The sequence below is a fragment of the Manis javanica genome, chromosome 6 (assembly GCF_040802235.1).
Source record: "Manis javanica isolate MJ-LG chromosome 6, MJ_LKY, whole genome shotgun sequence".
In the NCBI taxonomy this organism is placed as follows: Eukaryota; Metazoa; Chordata; class Mammalia; order Pholidota; family Manidae; genus Manis; species Manis javanica.
Genome location: NC_133161.1, coordinates 52,484,371 through 52,498,283, shown reverse-complemented (window position 1 = coordinate 52,498,283; position 13,913 = coordinate 52,484,371). Strand labels below are relative to the sequence as shown.

General features: G+C 38.2%; 1 protein-coding gene across 3 annotated transcripts in view; it reads right to left on the bottom strand.

Annotated features, from left to right (window-relative positions):
* The window catches only part of RAPGEF5 (Rap guanine nucleotide exchange factor 5), a 220,878-nt gene that overhangs the window by 88,873 nt on the left and 118,092 nt on the right, over positions 1-13,913 (bottom strand). For all 3 annotated transcript variants that reach the window (XM_037022017.2, XM_037022027.2, XM_073238710.1), the window contains exon 9: positions 724-849. In XM_037022017.2, coding sequence (XP_036877912.2) covers positions 724-849 — 126 coding nt within the window. The remainder of the gene's footprint in view (positions 1-723; positions 850-13,913) is intronic.

The following is a 13,913-nucleotide window of genomic DNA, read 5'->3' as shown; positions in this document are numbered from 1 at the left end:
GCAATCCTGGAGAGTTCAGCACTGAGAGTGAAGTCTTAACAACAACAAAAAAGTCAACAGACAACAACGTGTAGCAGAAGAAAGTGGTTCCATTGTTTTCCCAGCATGACGGCAGCATTCTCAGTTCTAGGACACAATCTGAATAACTGCTTTCAGAACTGAGCAGAGCGTCCCTTTCCTCCAGTTTAACTCTAGCCAAACAATATAACTCTTGTTGGAACACAAACATTCATGAGATACTGGGAAAACTCCCTTCTGATTATCCCACTTGGTCAGAGCATCTGTAATCTGTTCTTCTGCTCTTATCTATTTCTACTGACTTAGGATACATTTGTTTGGTAACTGGATCCACTCTTGTACTAAACATGAAATACATTGGAATGTTCTTTCAAAATATATTCCATAAACTACCAGATGGGGTGAAATTTCTAAAGTCAAATTTGAAAGCCATCAAATCAGGATCATAAATAGGCATGCATTCATATTTGTTTACATGTGTTCTTATATTTCTACATGACTTACTTTGGACAAAAGTTCACTTATAAACCCAGTGTCATTAACCACTGGCTTAGAGCTATGAGCATCTGTCTTTTTACTAAGGAGAATGCTTTGGGGTGGGAAAAATACAGAGAATTTAAAATAAAAGATTCTTTCAAACATATAGCCAAGCAGAAGCATTTTTTTCCCCTTCCAACCTGCATCCCCAAGAGGAAAAGGGCTTACGTGTTCAGATTTCTCCTGTTCTTTTTTGTCCGTCTGCAGAAACTGATAGTTTTCTCTTGCCAGCTTCTGGACCAGTTCAATTCGTCCGATATCATCTCTCTCTTGAAGCTTGCACATCACCCCTGCCTTAAGAGTTGGAGAGAAAGCGAAGATATACTTAAATCCACAGTCCCAGGACATGACACCACTGCAAAGTTCACCTTATGACAAGCTCATCTTCTCTGTTGCCTGGACTAAATCATGTCTTGGTAAAATCTTTTGCCTTTCCCAAATTGAGACTGTATTATTTTAATCTAGGGAGGCCGAACCAAGAGTCTGAAAGGTGAGATCATCTACCAGTCCCCTTTAAGTGAGGGCAGGGCAGAGCAGGCAAAATCATTTGCTACTAAACTGTGCTCCTGATATGCCACTATTTGTTCCTGACAGCCTGTTTCCTGTTACATAAGCAAAGCCTAACAAGAGGTTAAAAACTCATGGGAAAGTTAGCCAGGAACCACTCTGACAAAAGGGGTGAAGTGATAGAGTACTAAAAATAACAGTGCACAACTCTCCTAATTCTTTTGCTTCACCAGATTATTCTATGTACAAATACACAGTTAACAAGATCACAAGATCTTTTTTTTTACAGCTAGAAAGTTACTATGGGGCATTACTAACAAAATACCTCCAATGTTACATGAAATATGGTAAAAAAAAAAAAGTTTATAAAAAGTAAACTGGAAAAAGAAAGCTCAAAATTTTATCAGGGCTTGTAAATGATCCATAAAGCATCACATTTTCTTATTATACCAAAGTAATAATATGAAGGAAAAGAATCTAAGACTTTGATTCGAAAAAAATGTTCGTTATAATGTACAAATTATGAACAGTTTCGGCTCAAATTCTTTCACAAAGGGTTCTTACTGACATATTAGAGGCCGATCTAATAAAGAAATCTGAAGTTACTCTTGGCAAGAGCAGTAAAAACTATGGGATCTTAGTTTTACCCAATACAACCTACAGAATTTGGTCTGTAGGTTAGCAACATGACTGAATGTGGAGAAGGGACTGGCAAGTGAAATCAGCTTCATGGTCTTAACCGTTGGCACTAAAGATACCCATTTTGTTGAGTGGGAATCAGAGAAATGGAACCATTCATGCAAAGCAATGACTAAATCTTTATCCCCATGGGCAACGACATCTCCTTATCTAGCAATTTCTCCAACAACTAAGAGGAAAACCAAAAAATCCTTGAAGTAGCCCAAATCACAGATCCCCATACGACAGTCCATGGAATCCCTCTCCCAAAGTCAGAGATTTTTATGACATCCTGTGCAAGTGGTCTTCCATTTAAGTTTCCAAGGTTTCCTTACACAGGATCTCAGTTTATCTTAAGATAGATAGCCTGTGCTCTGGTGGGAGCCAGAATTGTTGGAAAGTCCCTTATGAACTACACAAACCCTGAAACCACTGCATTTGAACCCATAAGTAAAGCTTTGCCTTTTAAAGCAACTGAAACCAAGTCTGTTTCTTATCCACCATGATATTCTTTCAAATCCTTAAATAACAACCAATATTTATGATATTCTCCTTTCAGTATTTCCCATATACACTCTTTTAGCTCCTTATTTTATTCATTCACTCACTCACTCAACAGATTTTATTTGAGCAATGATCATGTGTGCAGATCTACTATAGGTTCTAGGGATACAGTGAACAATAGCAAAATAGTCCCACATGTCATGGAGCTCACATTCAATAGGGGCTATGGATTATATAACATATAGATAAGAAATAGCAGATGGTCACATGTGACAGGAAGGAACATACAGCAGGGTAAGAGGGCAGAGGAATGATGGGAGGTGTGATTAAGATAGGAACATTTCAGGGAAGAATTGTTTAATAAGATGACATTTGAGTGGAGACCTAAAAGAAGTAAGGAAGGGTGCTTCCAGCAGAGGAACAGAAGTGCAAGGGCCCTGAGGCTCAGTGTTTTCAGCATATTCAAGGAAGAGCAGATAACACAGCTGCAACAGGGGTGGCAAGGGGGAGACTGCTGGGATTGGTCCAAGAGACAATGCAAGACCAGATCGTGTAGAGTCCTTGTAGGCCGAATATGGAATTCAGATTCTTTTTCTGAATGAGATGAAAATCCTTTAGGAGGTTTTAAATGGGGGACTGGCATAACCTGACATATTTTTACAGGATCATTCTATCTGCTAGGTTGAGGAAATACTTCAGGTGAGGAGAGGTACTTGAAGCTAAGAGACCAATTAGGAGACTGGTCTTCAGAGAAGAGATGGCTTGGAACTTGGGATAGTGGTAGAACTGGTGAGGAGTGGTTCTAATCTGGATATTTTTCAGAGGTAGGGGAGATTTTGTTGTCTCCAAGATACGTGGCCCGAGCAACTGGCAGGTTAGGGATGTCAGAGCAACTGGGCAGACTGGGGAAGAAGATCCAGGGAGGAATATACCTACTAGAAGTCTGCGTGGAGTTGCTGGGTGGCCAGGGGAGGTTCAGGGGAGAAGTCCAGGCTGGAGAAAGGAATCTGGGAGTCATCGCAGTGTATAGATTGCATGGATATACATGGGTGGTACTTAAAACCAGATTCAGACAGTATTTAAAACCAGAGGAATGAGTAAGGTTACCAATGCAGTAATGTAAACAGGGAAGAGAAGAAACCCAGGACCTCAGTGTCATATTGGGAAGATAAGGAGTACCCAGGAAGAAAGACTAAGCAGTGGCTCCAGGAGGAGAAGACTGAGTAGTTAAGAAGGTGTTTTAAGGAGGAGGGAGAGAAAACCTATCAAATGCTGCTGAATTATCACATAAGGAGGGTCCAAAAAAGCTAATACTGAATTTGAAAAAAGTAATCAGTGACTTTGAGCACAGCATCTTTTTTTCTTCCGAGAAAAATAGTGGTAGGGAAAAAACCCTTATTATTAGCCTTTAGTTCAATAGAGAATGAGAGTCGACTCTGTTGAGGTGTTTTGTTCCAGCGAACAGACACCAGCAAAAGAGCGATGCTGAAGGGAGTTTTGCTTGTTTGCTTGTTTAAGGTGAGGATATTTCAGCATACTGATCTTTATTAGGAATCCTCCAGTAGAGAGAAAATTCAATGATGCAGGAGGGAGAGAGGACATTTTTAGGAGTAATGTCCTTGAGTAGGAAGGTGAGCATAAAGCTCTACTCTCAGAAACCTGAGTGTGAATATGTCACTCACTGTAACAGGAGGGAAGGCGAAGTACAGGGGTAAATGTGAAGGTAGACTGATGTATTTGGTGTGTGAACACATGGCAATTCTTTTCTGAATGCTTCTATTTCCCAGAAAAAATATCCAGTTATTAGCTTAGAGTGAAGGCTGTAAGGGGAAGATGCTGGAGGTATGAGAAAGGAAGGCATGTAACAGTCATTTCAGTGTCAGGGCTGGCAGCCTTTTTTTGTGAAGGGCCGGAGTGTAACTATTCTAGGCAGAGTGGGCAATGCTGTCTCAGGTGCAGCTATCCAGTTCTGCAGTTCAAGTGTAAAAGCAGCAAGATACAACTTGTACATGAATGAGCACAGATGTGTTCCAGTAACACTTTGTTTATAAGAACAGGGAGCAGACTGTGTTTGTCAACTCCTGACCTAAGAGAAGAGGAAACTGGACAAGGGAGTAGAATAAGACTCAAGCTTTACTAAGAGCCCACTTGATTGTATTTTTAGATCCTTTTTCCTATCCATCCTCCTTAGAGCACATTACTGTTTGTCAGGATTTTAGTAAGCCCATAACCTGAGATAATGCTAAATGAATGGGCTGATCTTGAAGATGCTCTTTTAATCAATACTAGAGATGGTAAAAGGATTGATGGTGTTAAGTATCCTTTAAACTAAGAAGGAAAGGAAACTTTCTGGGGAATTTCTATCTACATACAAATGATTAACATTCTTTAAATGTTTTGATACTTAAAGGAGTAAGTTTCTGTTACTGAAAATACTCATTTATGTTGATCATCTAGGATTTCTTCTCTCTCCATGCATTTCATCCTCTCACTGCTCACTGCTTCAGACAGTGTCCTGCCAGTGGAGAGAGGATGCTCCTGACTGTGCCACCTCAGGGCCTGCTCCATGGTTGCTGATTCAGTCGTGTGATGGATTAGTGCTCATTTCTCTCTGCTCACCAGTGCATCGCCCTGTATAACAGGGGGCGTGTGTAGGACTGGGGCCAGGAAGGGATGGTACAAAGGAGAAAAGCACCTCAGAGCTAACTAATTTGGCACGTGGGATGGAGCCTGTAACCTCTTCTCACCAACCCAGGCAAAAAAAGAACTGAGCTAAGTTCCCACAGACTCCAATTTGGAAAGTTTTTCCTTCTGTCTGTGCATCCCATTTTAAAATACAACTGATAATAAATATCATTAGTAATAAAAGGATGGAACTGAGCAAATTTAAGAGAACTTGACACTTTTTTAAAAAGTCTACATGAACATGACTTTTTAAGGAACTCTAAACATTCTCAATATCATATGCTTAGGATCCTAAATATAGACTTTTATTTCATGTGGAGATATGTTTTTATTGGAACCAGATACTTGAGTGCAAAATGATGTACTATAAACACAAAACACTATTACTTTCAAAAATGGGTTGCAGAGCAACTTAATTATTTCACATTTATAATTAAATTATCTTATAATTTGAAAAGGAATATTGCTGTTTTGATTTTCTAGTTTCTGCATAATTTCTAGATGCATTTTCACAAGATGATCAATTCTATAGGATGCCTTATATGATGACTATCAAAAAAGCTTTTATGGAGGCTTCTGAATGCTTCTTCATCCCCTAGAGAATTCCAGCCCAGGGATATGCCCACATTTCCCAGGTAGTCCTCTTTGGAAGCACCAGGCTAAACCAGATGTTCTCTCGGGATCTCTCTCACAGACCCATAATTTAGTAACTTAATTCAAAACTCCAAGGATTTATTAATATATTTTGGGAGTTTTGTTATGGCAGGAGAAGCAAGATAACTAACAGCCCTTGATGTAGACTTTCACATTCTTGGACTACTTAATTTATCTATGTGAGATTAATTATAAACAGTTTATCTCACACTGTTATGCCAGAAAAAAAAATAAACGATTGATGTACAGCCATCAGAAGTTATTTAAGAGCCTTATTTCAAGATCTGCTTTGAAAATAAAAATCTCTGTAATATCAAATTAGAGCTATGCATATGTTTTGCATTATTTGAGAGAAGCTATGAATGTAAGTGAAAAGTCTGTTTCCTTTATAAATGGAGTCATAGAAAATGTTGGGTCTATTGTTTCAGTGCTAAAATGAAATTTGGATAAGACTCCCTTAGGAATAATAGCTTACAAGGATGATAAACGAACAACCTTTATGACAAAAGGTGAAACCACAGTTTTACATTTAAGAACATTTTCTGCATTATTTTAAGTTTAAAAACCACTTTTTCTAAAACAGAAATAACATCATGTAAGAATGGCTATCAGGGCAAGGGAAACCAGGGTGAAAGAGTACACCTTTCAAGAAAGCACTTTCGCAATAATGGAATACTATTCAATACAAACTCAGGGTATTCAAATAAATTCTTACTGACTACTACAGAAATAATTTCTATAACAACTGAATCTTGAATAGAAATTCAGAAATTAGGTTTTTTTTTTTGCTACTTTAAACAGAAAATCCAAATGACAGAATAAAACGTTGATGATATATTACTCAATATATGTACCTATTTCCCAAACAAGAAATATTAAGAATGATGTCCAGGAAAATTCAGAAGAAATTCACACTAAATATAATAGTAATAATAATGATATCAACAACAGGTGGTAAGTATTAAATTTTTCCAATTCTTTAGAGAGAAAGAAAACTATAAAAAATGTCTTTCTGTGAGGGATAGAAAAAAGCCCTTTGATAACTGTGGAAAGAACAAAGAAGCATCCACAGTGAAAAGTGCAAATGATGGAATGTGTGAGGCTACTATGCCCCGGGCTTGACTTAAGACAGGCCTCAGACACCATGCTGGGGCATCACAGAGCCTGTGAAACCATTCAACGACTCCTAGCCCCTCACTGTGCAGGGGAGGCAATGCAAGTTTGATGATGTTCATTTCTCTGGTCCCCCTTTGTGGGATTATATGTGTTAAAACACCACATTGTTGGACAGACTCATCCTATACAAACACCACGTGATACTGGCTCCTTCCAGAGCATGCTGGGAGCAGGGAAGGAGGTAGTACCCACAGGGACATAGAATTTATAACTGCTATTTCCCTCAAATACCTTCTTAATCTATTATACTTGTATAATTATTTCCTCTGCTGAAGCTAAAAATACAGTATCATACATTTACATAGTTGATGAAGTAAGTGGTTCATTCATTTCATATATTTGATTCCTTAAATTTGCGGACTAGAATAGGGAAGGATACCAATATTTTATCTTGTTTTGACATGAAAATACAACTCATATCTGTAATATATTATTGACCATACTGTAGCTAAGCAGGGCATCAAAGCTGACAAAAATAGAGAAAAGAGCATAAGCAAATTCTAATAAATCCAGCATAAAGGATTTAAAAGATCATCTGTTTTGTATGACAGCTATCACAGCCTTAAATAAGAGCATTTTTCAGTATATTAAATAAGAAAACACACTTCAGCTATTGATAAGTTAATCATCAAATATTTGGCAATTACTGTATATAATTGTTAATATCACTTAGTATTAAGTGATTGATACAAATGGGGGATAGGAGACCCTGAAAAATATTACTGCATCCAGTGGTCAATGGCCATTTGGACCAAAGCAAGAATTTCCAAAGTTCAACATATCATAAATTACTTGTGAATATCTCATTAGAACCTGGCAAAGACACAGTGCATTTTGACAAAGACTCTTTAATCCTTTAGTCCTACATAAAGAGTTATAAAAAGTAAAGGGCCCAGACGGGGTGTGGGGGTGGAGAATAAAGTTGGTGGCATGAGAAGTGAGGCAGAAATCTCCTCCCAAAACCACATATTCATGAAAATACAGCAAATATGACTAATCCTGAAAGAATGACCAGAAAGAAGACTGCAATAGATGGCTTACTTCTGGGGAAAAGAGAAGACCCCAGGGAAAAGGGTAAAGTAGCAAAGCCATGATCCAGGGGAACCCAAGCCATCCCCTAATCCCAGCTCACAGGCAGGAGGAAGAGAAGCAGAGAAGGGAGGGAGCAGAGACACAGGACTGCTAAATACCAACTCCTGGAGATCTACTTCTGGAGCACAAACCCACATTATATGGTGCTTTGGAAATTAGATGGGTTAGAAAGAAAAGACAGGTGGAATACTTGGAGAGACTGAGATTTCAGCCACTTGTGGAGAACAGGTATCCACAACAGGCCACTCTGGGACAAAAGAAAAGTGGGAGCTTTGAAAGACTTCCCAAAAGTGAGAGGGCTGCTAAAGGGGCAAGGATTGCACAGAGCTTGCTGCTCAGGAGAAAGGACAGGTAGACAAAATCATCCTGGCACACTCAACCCAGCAGGTTGGGAACTTTCAGCAGCTTCACCTGCTCCATTGCCCTGGCTGGCAACACAGCCATGAGACCCTCACTGCAAAACACAGCCTGCTGCTCCTTCCTCCCAGCTGGTACCAGCTCGCAAATCTGCTGCCCCCACTATCACGCCAGGCCAGCCAGAGAGTAGCGATGCCTAAAGCAGCTACAGGGACATTATGCAGAAGGTGCCCCCTGTGCACTCAGCCCAATTGGTGCTGGCAGTGGAGGCAGGCACTTTGACCGGGAAGCAGGAAAGGGCTCTTTCCTCCTAAGAGGCACCAGGGCCATGCACCTGTGACTTCCACCATGCCCCAGGTGCAGGGCAGTTCCAGAGAGTAGAGTTTCTGGGCACTAGAGGGTGCCACCTACACAGAGTTATTATTCCATATTATTCATTAGGAACATGAAAAGGCAAAAGAACCTTGCTCAATCCAATATCCCTCAAACACTGGCAAGAGGGCTCAGTGAAACTGAAATTGCCAATTTTCCTGAGAAAGATTTCAAAATCATAAACATGCTCACAGAGCTACAGAAAAATATTCAAGACCTCAGGGAGGAATTCAAGAAAAAGATAGAAAGTTTAACATATACACCAGCTGAAATGAAACATACAATGGAGGGATTTAAAAGTAGATTAGAAGAGGTAGAGAAGATGGTAAATGGGATATAAATTAAAGTACAGGAACACAAAGAAGCTAAGGCAGAGAGAGAAAAAGGGAGCTCTAGGAATGAAAGAATACTAAGAGAACTGTGTGACCAATCCAAACAGAACAATATTCACATTACAGGGGTACCAGAAGAAGAAGAGAGAGAAAAAGGACAGTCTGTTTGAGAAAATAATTGCTGAAAACTTCCCCAGTCTGGGGAAGGAGATATTCTCTCAGGCCATGGAAGTACACAAATCTCCCAACACAAGCGACCCAAGGAAGAAAACACCAAGACATATAATAATTAAAATGGAAAAGATTAAGGACAAGAACAGAGTATTAACAGCAACCAGAGAGACAAAAAGATAACATACAAAGGAAAACCAATCAGGCTCTCATCAGACTTCTCAACAGAAACCTTACAGGCCAAAAGGGAGTAGCAAGATATATTTAATGCAATGAAACAGAAGGGCCTCTAACCAAGACTACTCTACCCAGCAAGATTATCATTTAAATTTGAAGCAGGGATTAAACAATTTCCAGATAAGCAAAAATTAATGAAATTTACCTCCCACAAACCACTTCTACAGGGACTATTCTAGATGGAAGTGCTCCTAAGGCTAAACAGCTATCACCAGAGAAACTAAAACCACAGTAAAGGAAGTATACAAATTAATTACTAAGCAAATGCAAAATTATATCAGCTATCCCAAAAGTCAGTCACAGGATACACAAAGAGTACAGAACATGATACCTAACATGTAAAGAGTGGAGGAGGAAGAAAAAGAAGGGAGGAAAAAAAAAGAAACTTTAGATTGTGTTTGTAATAGCATAATAAGCAAGTTAACTTCAATTGTAAAGAAGCTGCCCTTGAATGTTTGGTACCATGAAGCTAAAGCCTGCAATGGCAATAAGTACATACCTACTGATAATTACCCTAAATGTAAATTGTCTGCACCAATCAAAAGACACAGAGTCACTGAATGGATAAAAAAATAAGACCCATCTATACTGTCTATAAGAGACTCACTTCAAACCCAAAGACATATACTTTTAAAGTGAAGGAATGGAAAAAGATATTTCATGCAACTAATAGGGAGAAAAAAACAGGAGTTGCAGTACTTGTAGTGGACAAAATAGACTTCAAAACACAGAAAGTAACAAGAGACAAAGAAGGACATTAGATAATGATAAAGGGGTCAGTCCAACAAGAGGATATAACCATTATAAATACTATGCATCCAACATAGGAGCACCCAAATATATGAAACAAATACTAACAGAATTAAAGGGGGAAATAGAATGCAACACATTCATTTTAGGAGACTTCAACATATCACTCATTACAAAGGACAGATCAACCAGACAGAAAATAAGTAAGGAGACAGAGGCACTGAAGAAAATGTTAGAACACATGGACCTAACAGACATCTACAGGACACTCTACCCGAAAGCAGCAGGATACACATTCTTCTGAAGTACACATGGAACATTTTTCAGAATAGATCATATACTAGGTCATAAAAAGAGCCTCAGTAAATTCAGAAGGATTGAAATTGTACCAACCAACTTCTCAGATCACAAAGGTATGAAACTAGAAAAAAATTCAGCAAAGAAAATGAAAAAGCCCATAAACACGTGGAGGTTTAACAACATGTTCCTAAATAATCAATGGATCAATGACCAAATAAAAACAGAGATGAAGCAATATATGGAGCAAATGAAAACAGCAGTTCAACACCCAACTTTTGTAGGATGCAGTGAAGGTAGTTCTAAGAGGAAAGTATATTTTAATACAGGCTTATCTCAGAAAAGAAAAACAATCCCAAATAAACAGTCTAAACTCACAATTAATGAAACTAGAAAAAGAAGAACAAATGAGGCCCAAAGTCAGTAGAAGGAGGGACATACTTAAGATTAGAGAATAAATAAAATTGAGAAGAATAAAACAACACAAAGAATTAATGAAACCAGCAGCTGGTTCTTTGTGAAAATAAATAAAATAGATTAAACCCTAGACAGACTTATCAAGAAAAAAGAGAGTCTACACACATAAACAGAATCAGAAATGAGAAAGGAAAAACCACTATGGACACCACAGAAATACAAAGAATTATTAGAGAATACTATGAAAAATTATATGCTAACAAATTGGATAAACTGGAAGAAATGGACAACTTTCTAGAAAAATACAACCTGCCAAGACTGACCCATGAAGAAACAGAAACAGAAAATCTGAACAGAAAAATTACTAGCAAAGAAATTGAATTGGTAACCAAAAAAGTACTTAAGAACAAAAGCCCGAGGCCAGTTGGCTTTACCACTGAATTTTAAGATCTAATACCCATCCTCCTTAAAGTTTTCCAAAAAGTAGAAGAGGAGGGAATACTTCTAAAGCTATTCTATGAAACCAGCATCACTCTAATATCAAAACCAAACAAAGATACCCCCCCTAAAAAATTACAGACCAACACCCCTGATGGACATCGATGCAAAAATACTCAACAAAATATTAGCAAACCGAATTCAAAAATACATCAAAAGATCATACATCATGATCAAGTGGGATTTAATCCAGGGATGCAAGAATTGTACAATACTCAAAAATCCATCAACATCATACACACTACATCAACAAAAGGAAGGACAAAAATCACATGATCCTTTCCATAGACGCTGAAAAAGCATTTGACAAAATTCAACATCCATGCATAATAAAAACTCCCAACAAAATGGGTATAGAGGGCAAGTACCTCAAAATAATAAAGGAGATATATGACAAACCCACAGCCAATATCATACTTAGCAGCAAAAAGCTGAAGGCTTTCCTCTAAGATTGGGAACAAGACAAGGATGCCCACTCTCCCTACTTTTATTCAACATAATACTGGATGTCCAAGCAACAGCAATCAGACAACACAAAGAAACAAAAGGCATCCACATTGGTAAGGAAGAAGTTAAATTGTCACTGTTTGCAGATGACATAATATTGTACATAAAAACCCTAAAGAATCCACTCCAAAACTACTAGAACTAATACCTGAATTCAACAAAGTTACAGGATACAAAATCAATACACAGAAATCTGTTGCATTCCTATATACTAACGATGAATTAGCAGAAAGAGAAATCAGGACAATTTCATTTACAATTGCACCAGAAAGAATAAAATACCTAGGAATAAACCTAACAAAGGAGGTGAAAGACCTATACCCTGAAAACTACAAGACACTCATGAGAGAAATTAAAGAAGAAACCAATAAATGAGAATACATCCCATGCTGATGGATAGGAAGAATTAATATTGTCAAAATGGCCATCCTTCCTAAAGCAATCTACAGATTCAGTGCAATCCCTATCAAAATACCAACAGCATTCTTCACTGAACTGGAACAAATAGTTTTAAAATTCATATGGAACCACAAAAGACCCTGAATAGTCGAAGCAATCCTGAGAAGAAAGAATAAAGCTGGGGGCATTATGTTCCCCGACTTCAAGCTCTACTACAAAGTCATAGTAATCAAGACAATTTGGTACTGGCACAAGAACAGACTCATAGATCAATGGAATAGAATAGAGAGTCCAGATATAAACCCACACATATGGCCAATTAATATACAATAAGGGAGCCATGGATATACAATGGGGAAATGATAGCCTCTTCAACAACTGGTATTGGCAAAACTGGACAGCTACGTGTAAGAGAATGAAACTGGATTACTGTCTAACTCTATATATGAAAGTAAACTCAAAATGGATCAAAGCCCTGAATGTAACTCATGAAACCATAAAACTCATAGAAGAAAACATAAACAAAAATCTCATGAATATAAACATGAGCATCTTTTTCCTGAATACATCTCCTCAGGGAAGGGAAACAAAAGCAAAAATGAACAAATGGGACTACGTTAAACTAAAAACTTCTGTATAGCAAAGGACACCATCAGCAGAACAAAAAGGTATCCTACTGTATGGGAGAATATATTTGTAAACGACATATCCAATAAGGGGTTAACATCCAAAATATATAAAGAGTTCATAAGCTTCAACACCCAAAAAGCAAATAACCTGTTTAAAAAATGGGCAGAGGATCTGAACAGATACTTCCCCAAAGAAGAAATTCAGATGGCCAACAGGCACATGAAAAGATGCTCCACATCGTTAATATCAGGGAAATGCAAATTAAAATCACAATGAGGTATTACCTCATGCCAGTTAGCATGGCCAACATCCAAAAGACAAATGAAAAATGCTGGCAAGGATGTGGAGAAAGGGGAACCCTCCTATAGTGCTGGTTGGAATGTAAATTAGTTCAACCATTGTTGAAGGCAATAAGGTGGTTCCTCAAAAAACTAAAAATAGAAATACCATTTGACCCAGGAATTCCACTCCTAGGAATTTATCCTAAGAAAACAGGATCACAGATTCAAAAAAACATATGCACCCCTATGTTTACTGCAGCACTATTTAAATAGCCAAGATATGGAAGATATGGAAGCAACCTAAGTGTCCATCAATAGATGAATGGATAAAGAATATATGGTATATATACACAATGGAGTATTATTCAGCCATAAAAATAATATAAATCTTACCATTTGCAATAGGATGGTTGGCATTAGAGGGTATAATGCTCTCATTATTATGAAATAAGCCAGGTGGAGAGAGACAAGTACCAAATGATTTCACTCATTTGTGAAGTATAACAACGATGTAAACTGAAGGAACAGAACAGCTACACACTCATAGACTCCAAGAAGGGACTAGCCGTTACCAAACGGAAAGTGGATGGGGAGGGCAGGTGAGGAGGGAGGGAGAATGGGGTTAAGGGGAATTATGATCAGCACACATAATGTAGTGGGAGCACAGGGAAGGCAGTATAGCACAGAGAAGACAAGTAGTGACTCTATAGAATCTTACTTTGCTGCTGGACAGTGACTGCAATTTGGTATGTGGGGGGAACTTGAAAATGTGGGTGAATGTAGTAACCACAGTGTTGCTCATGTGAAACCTTCA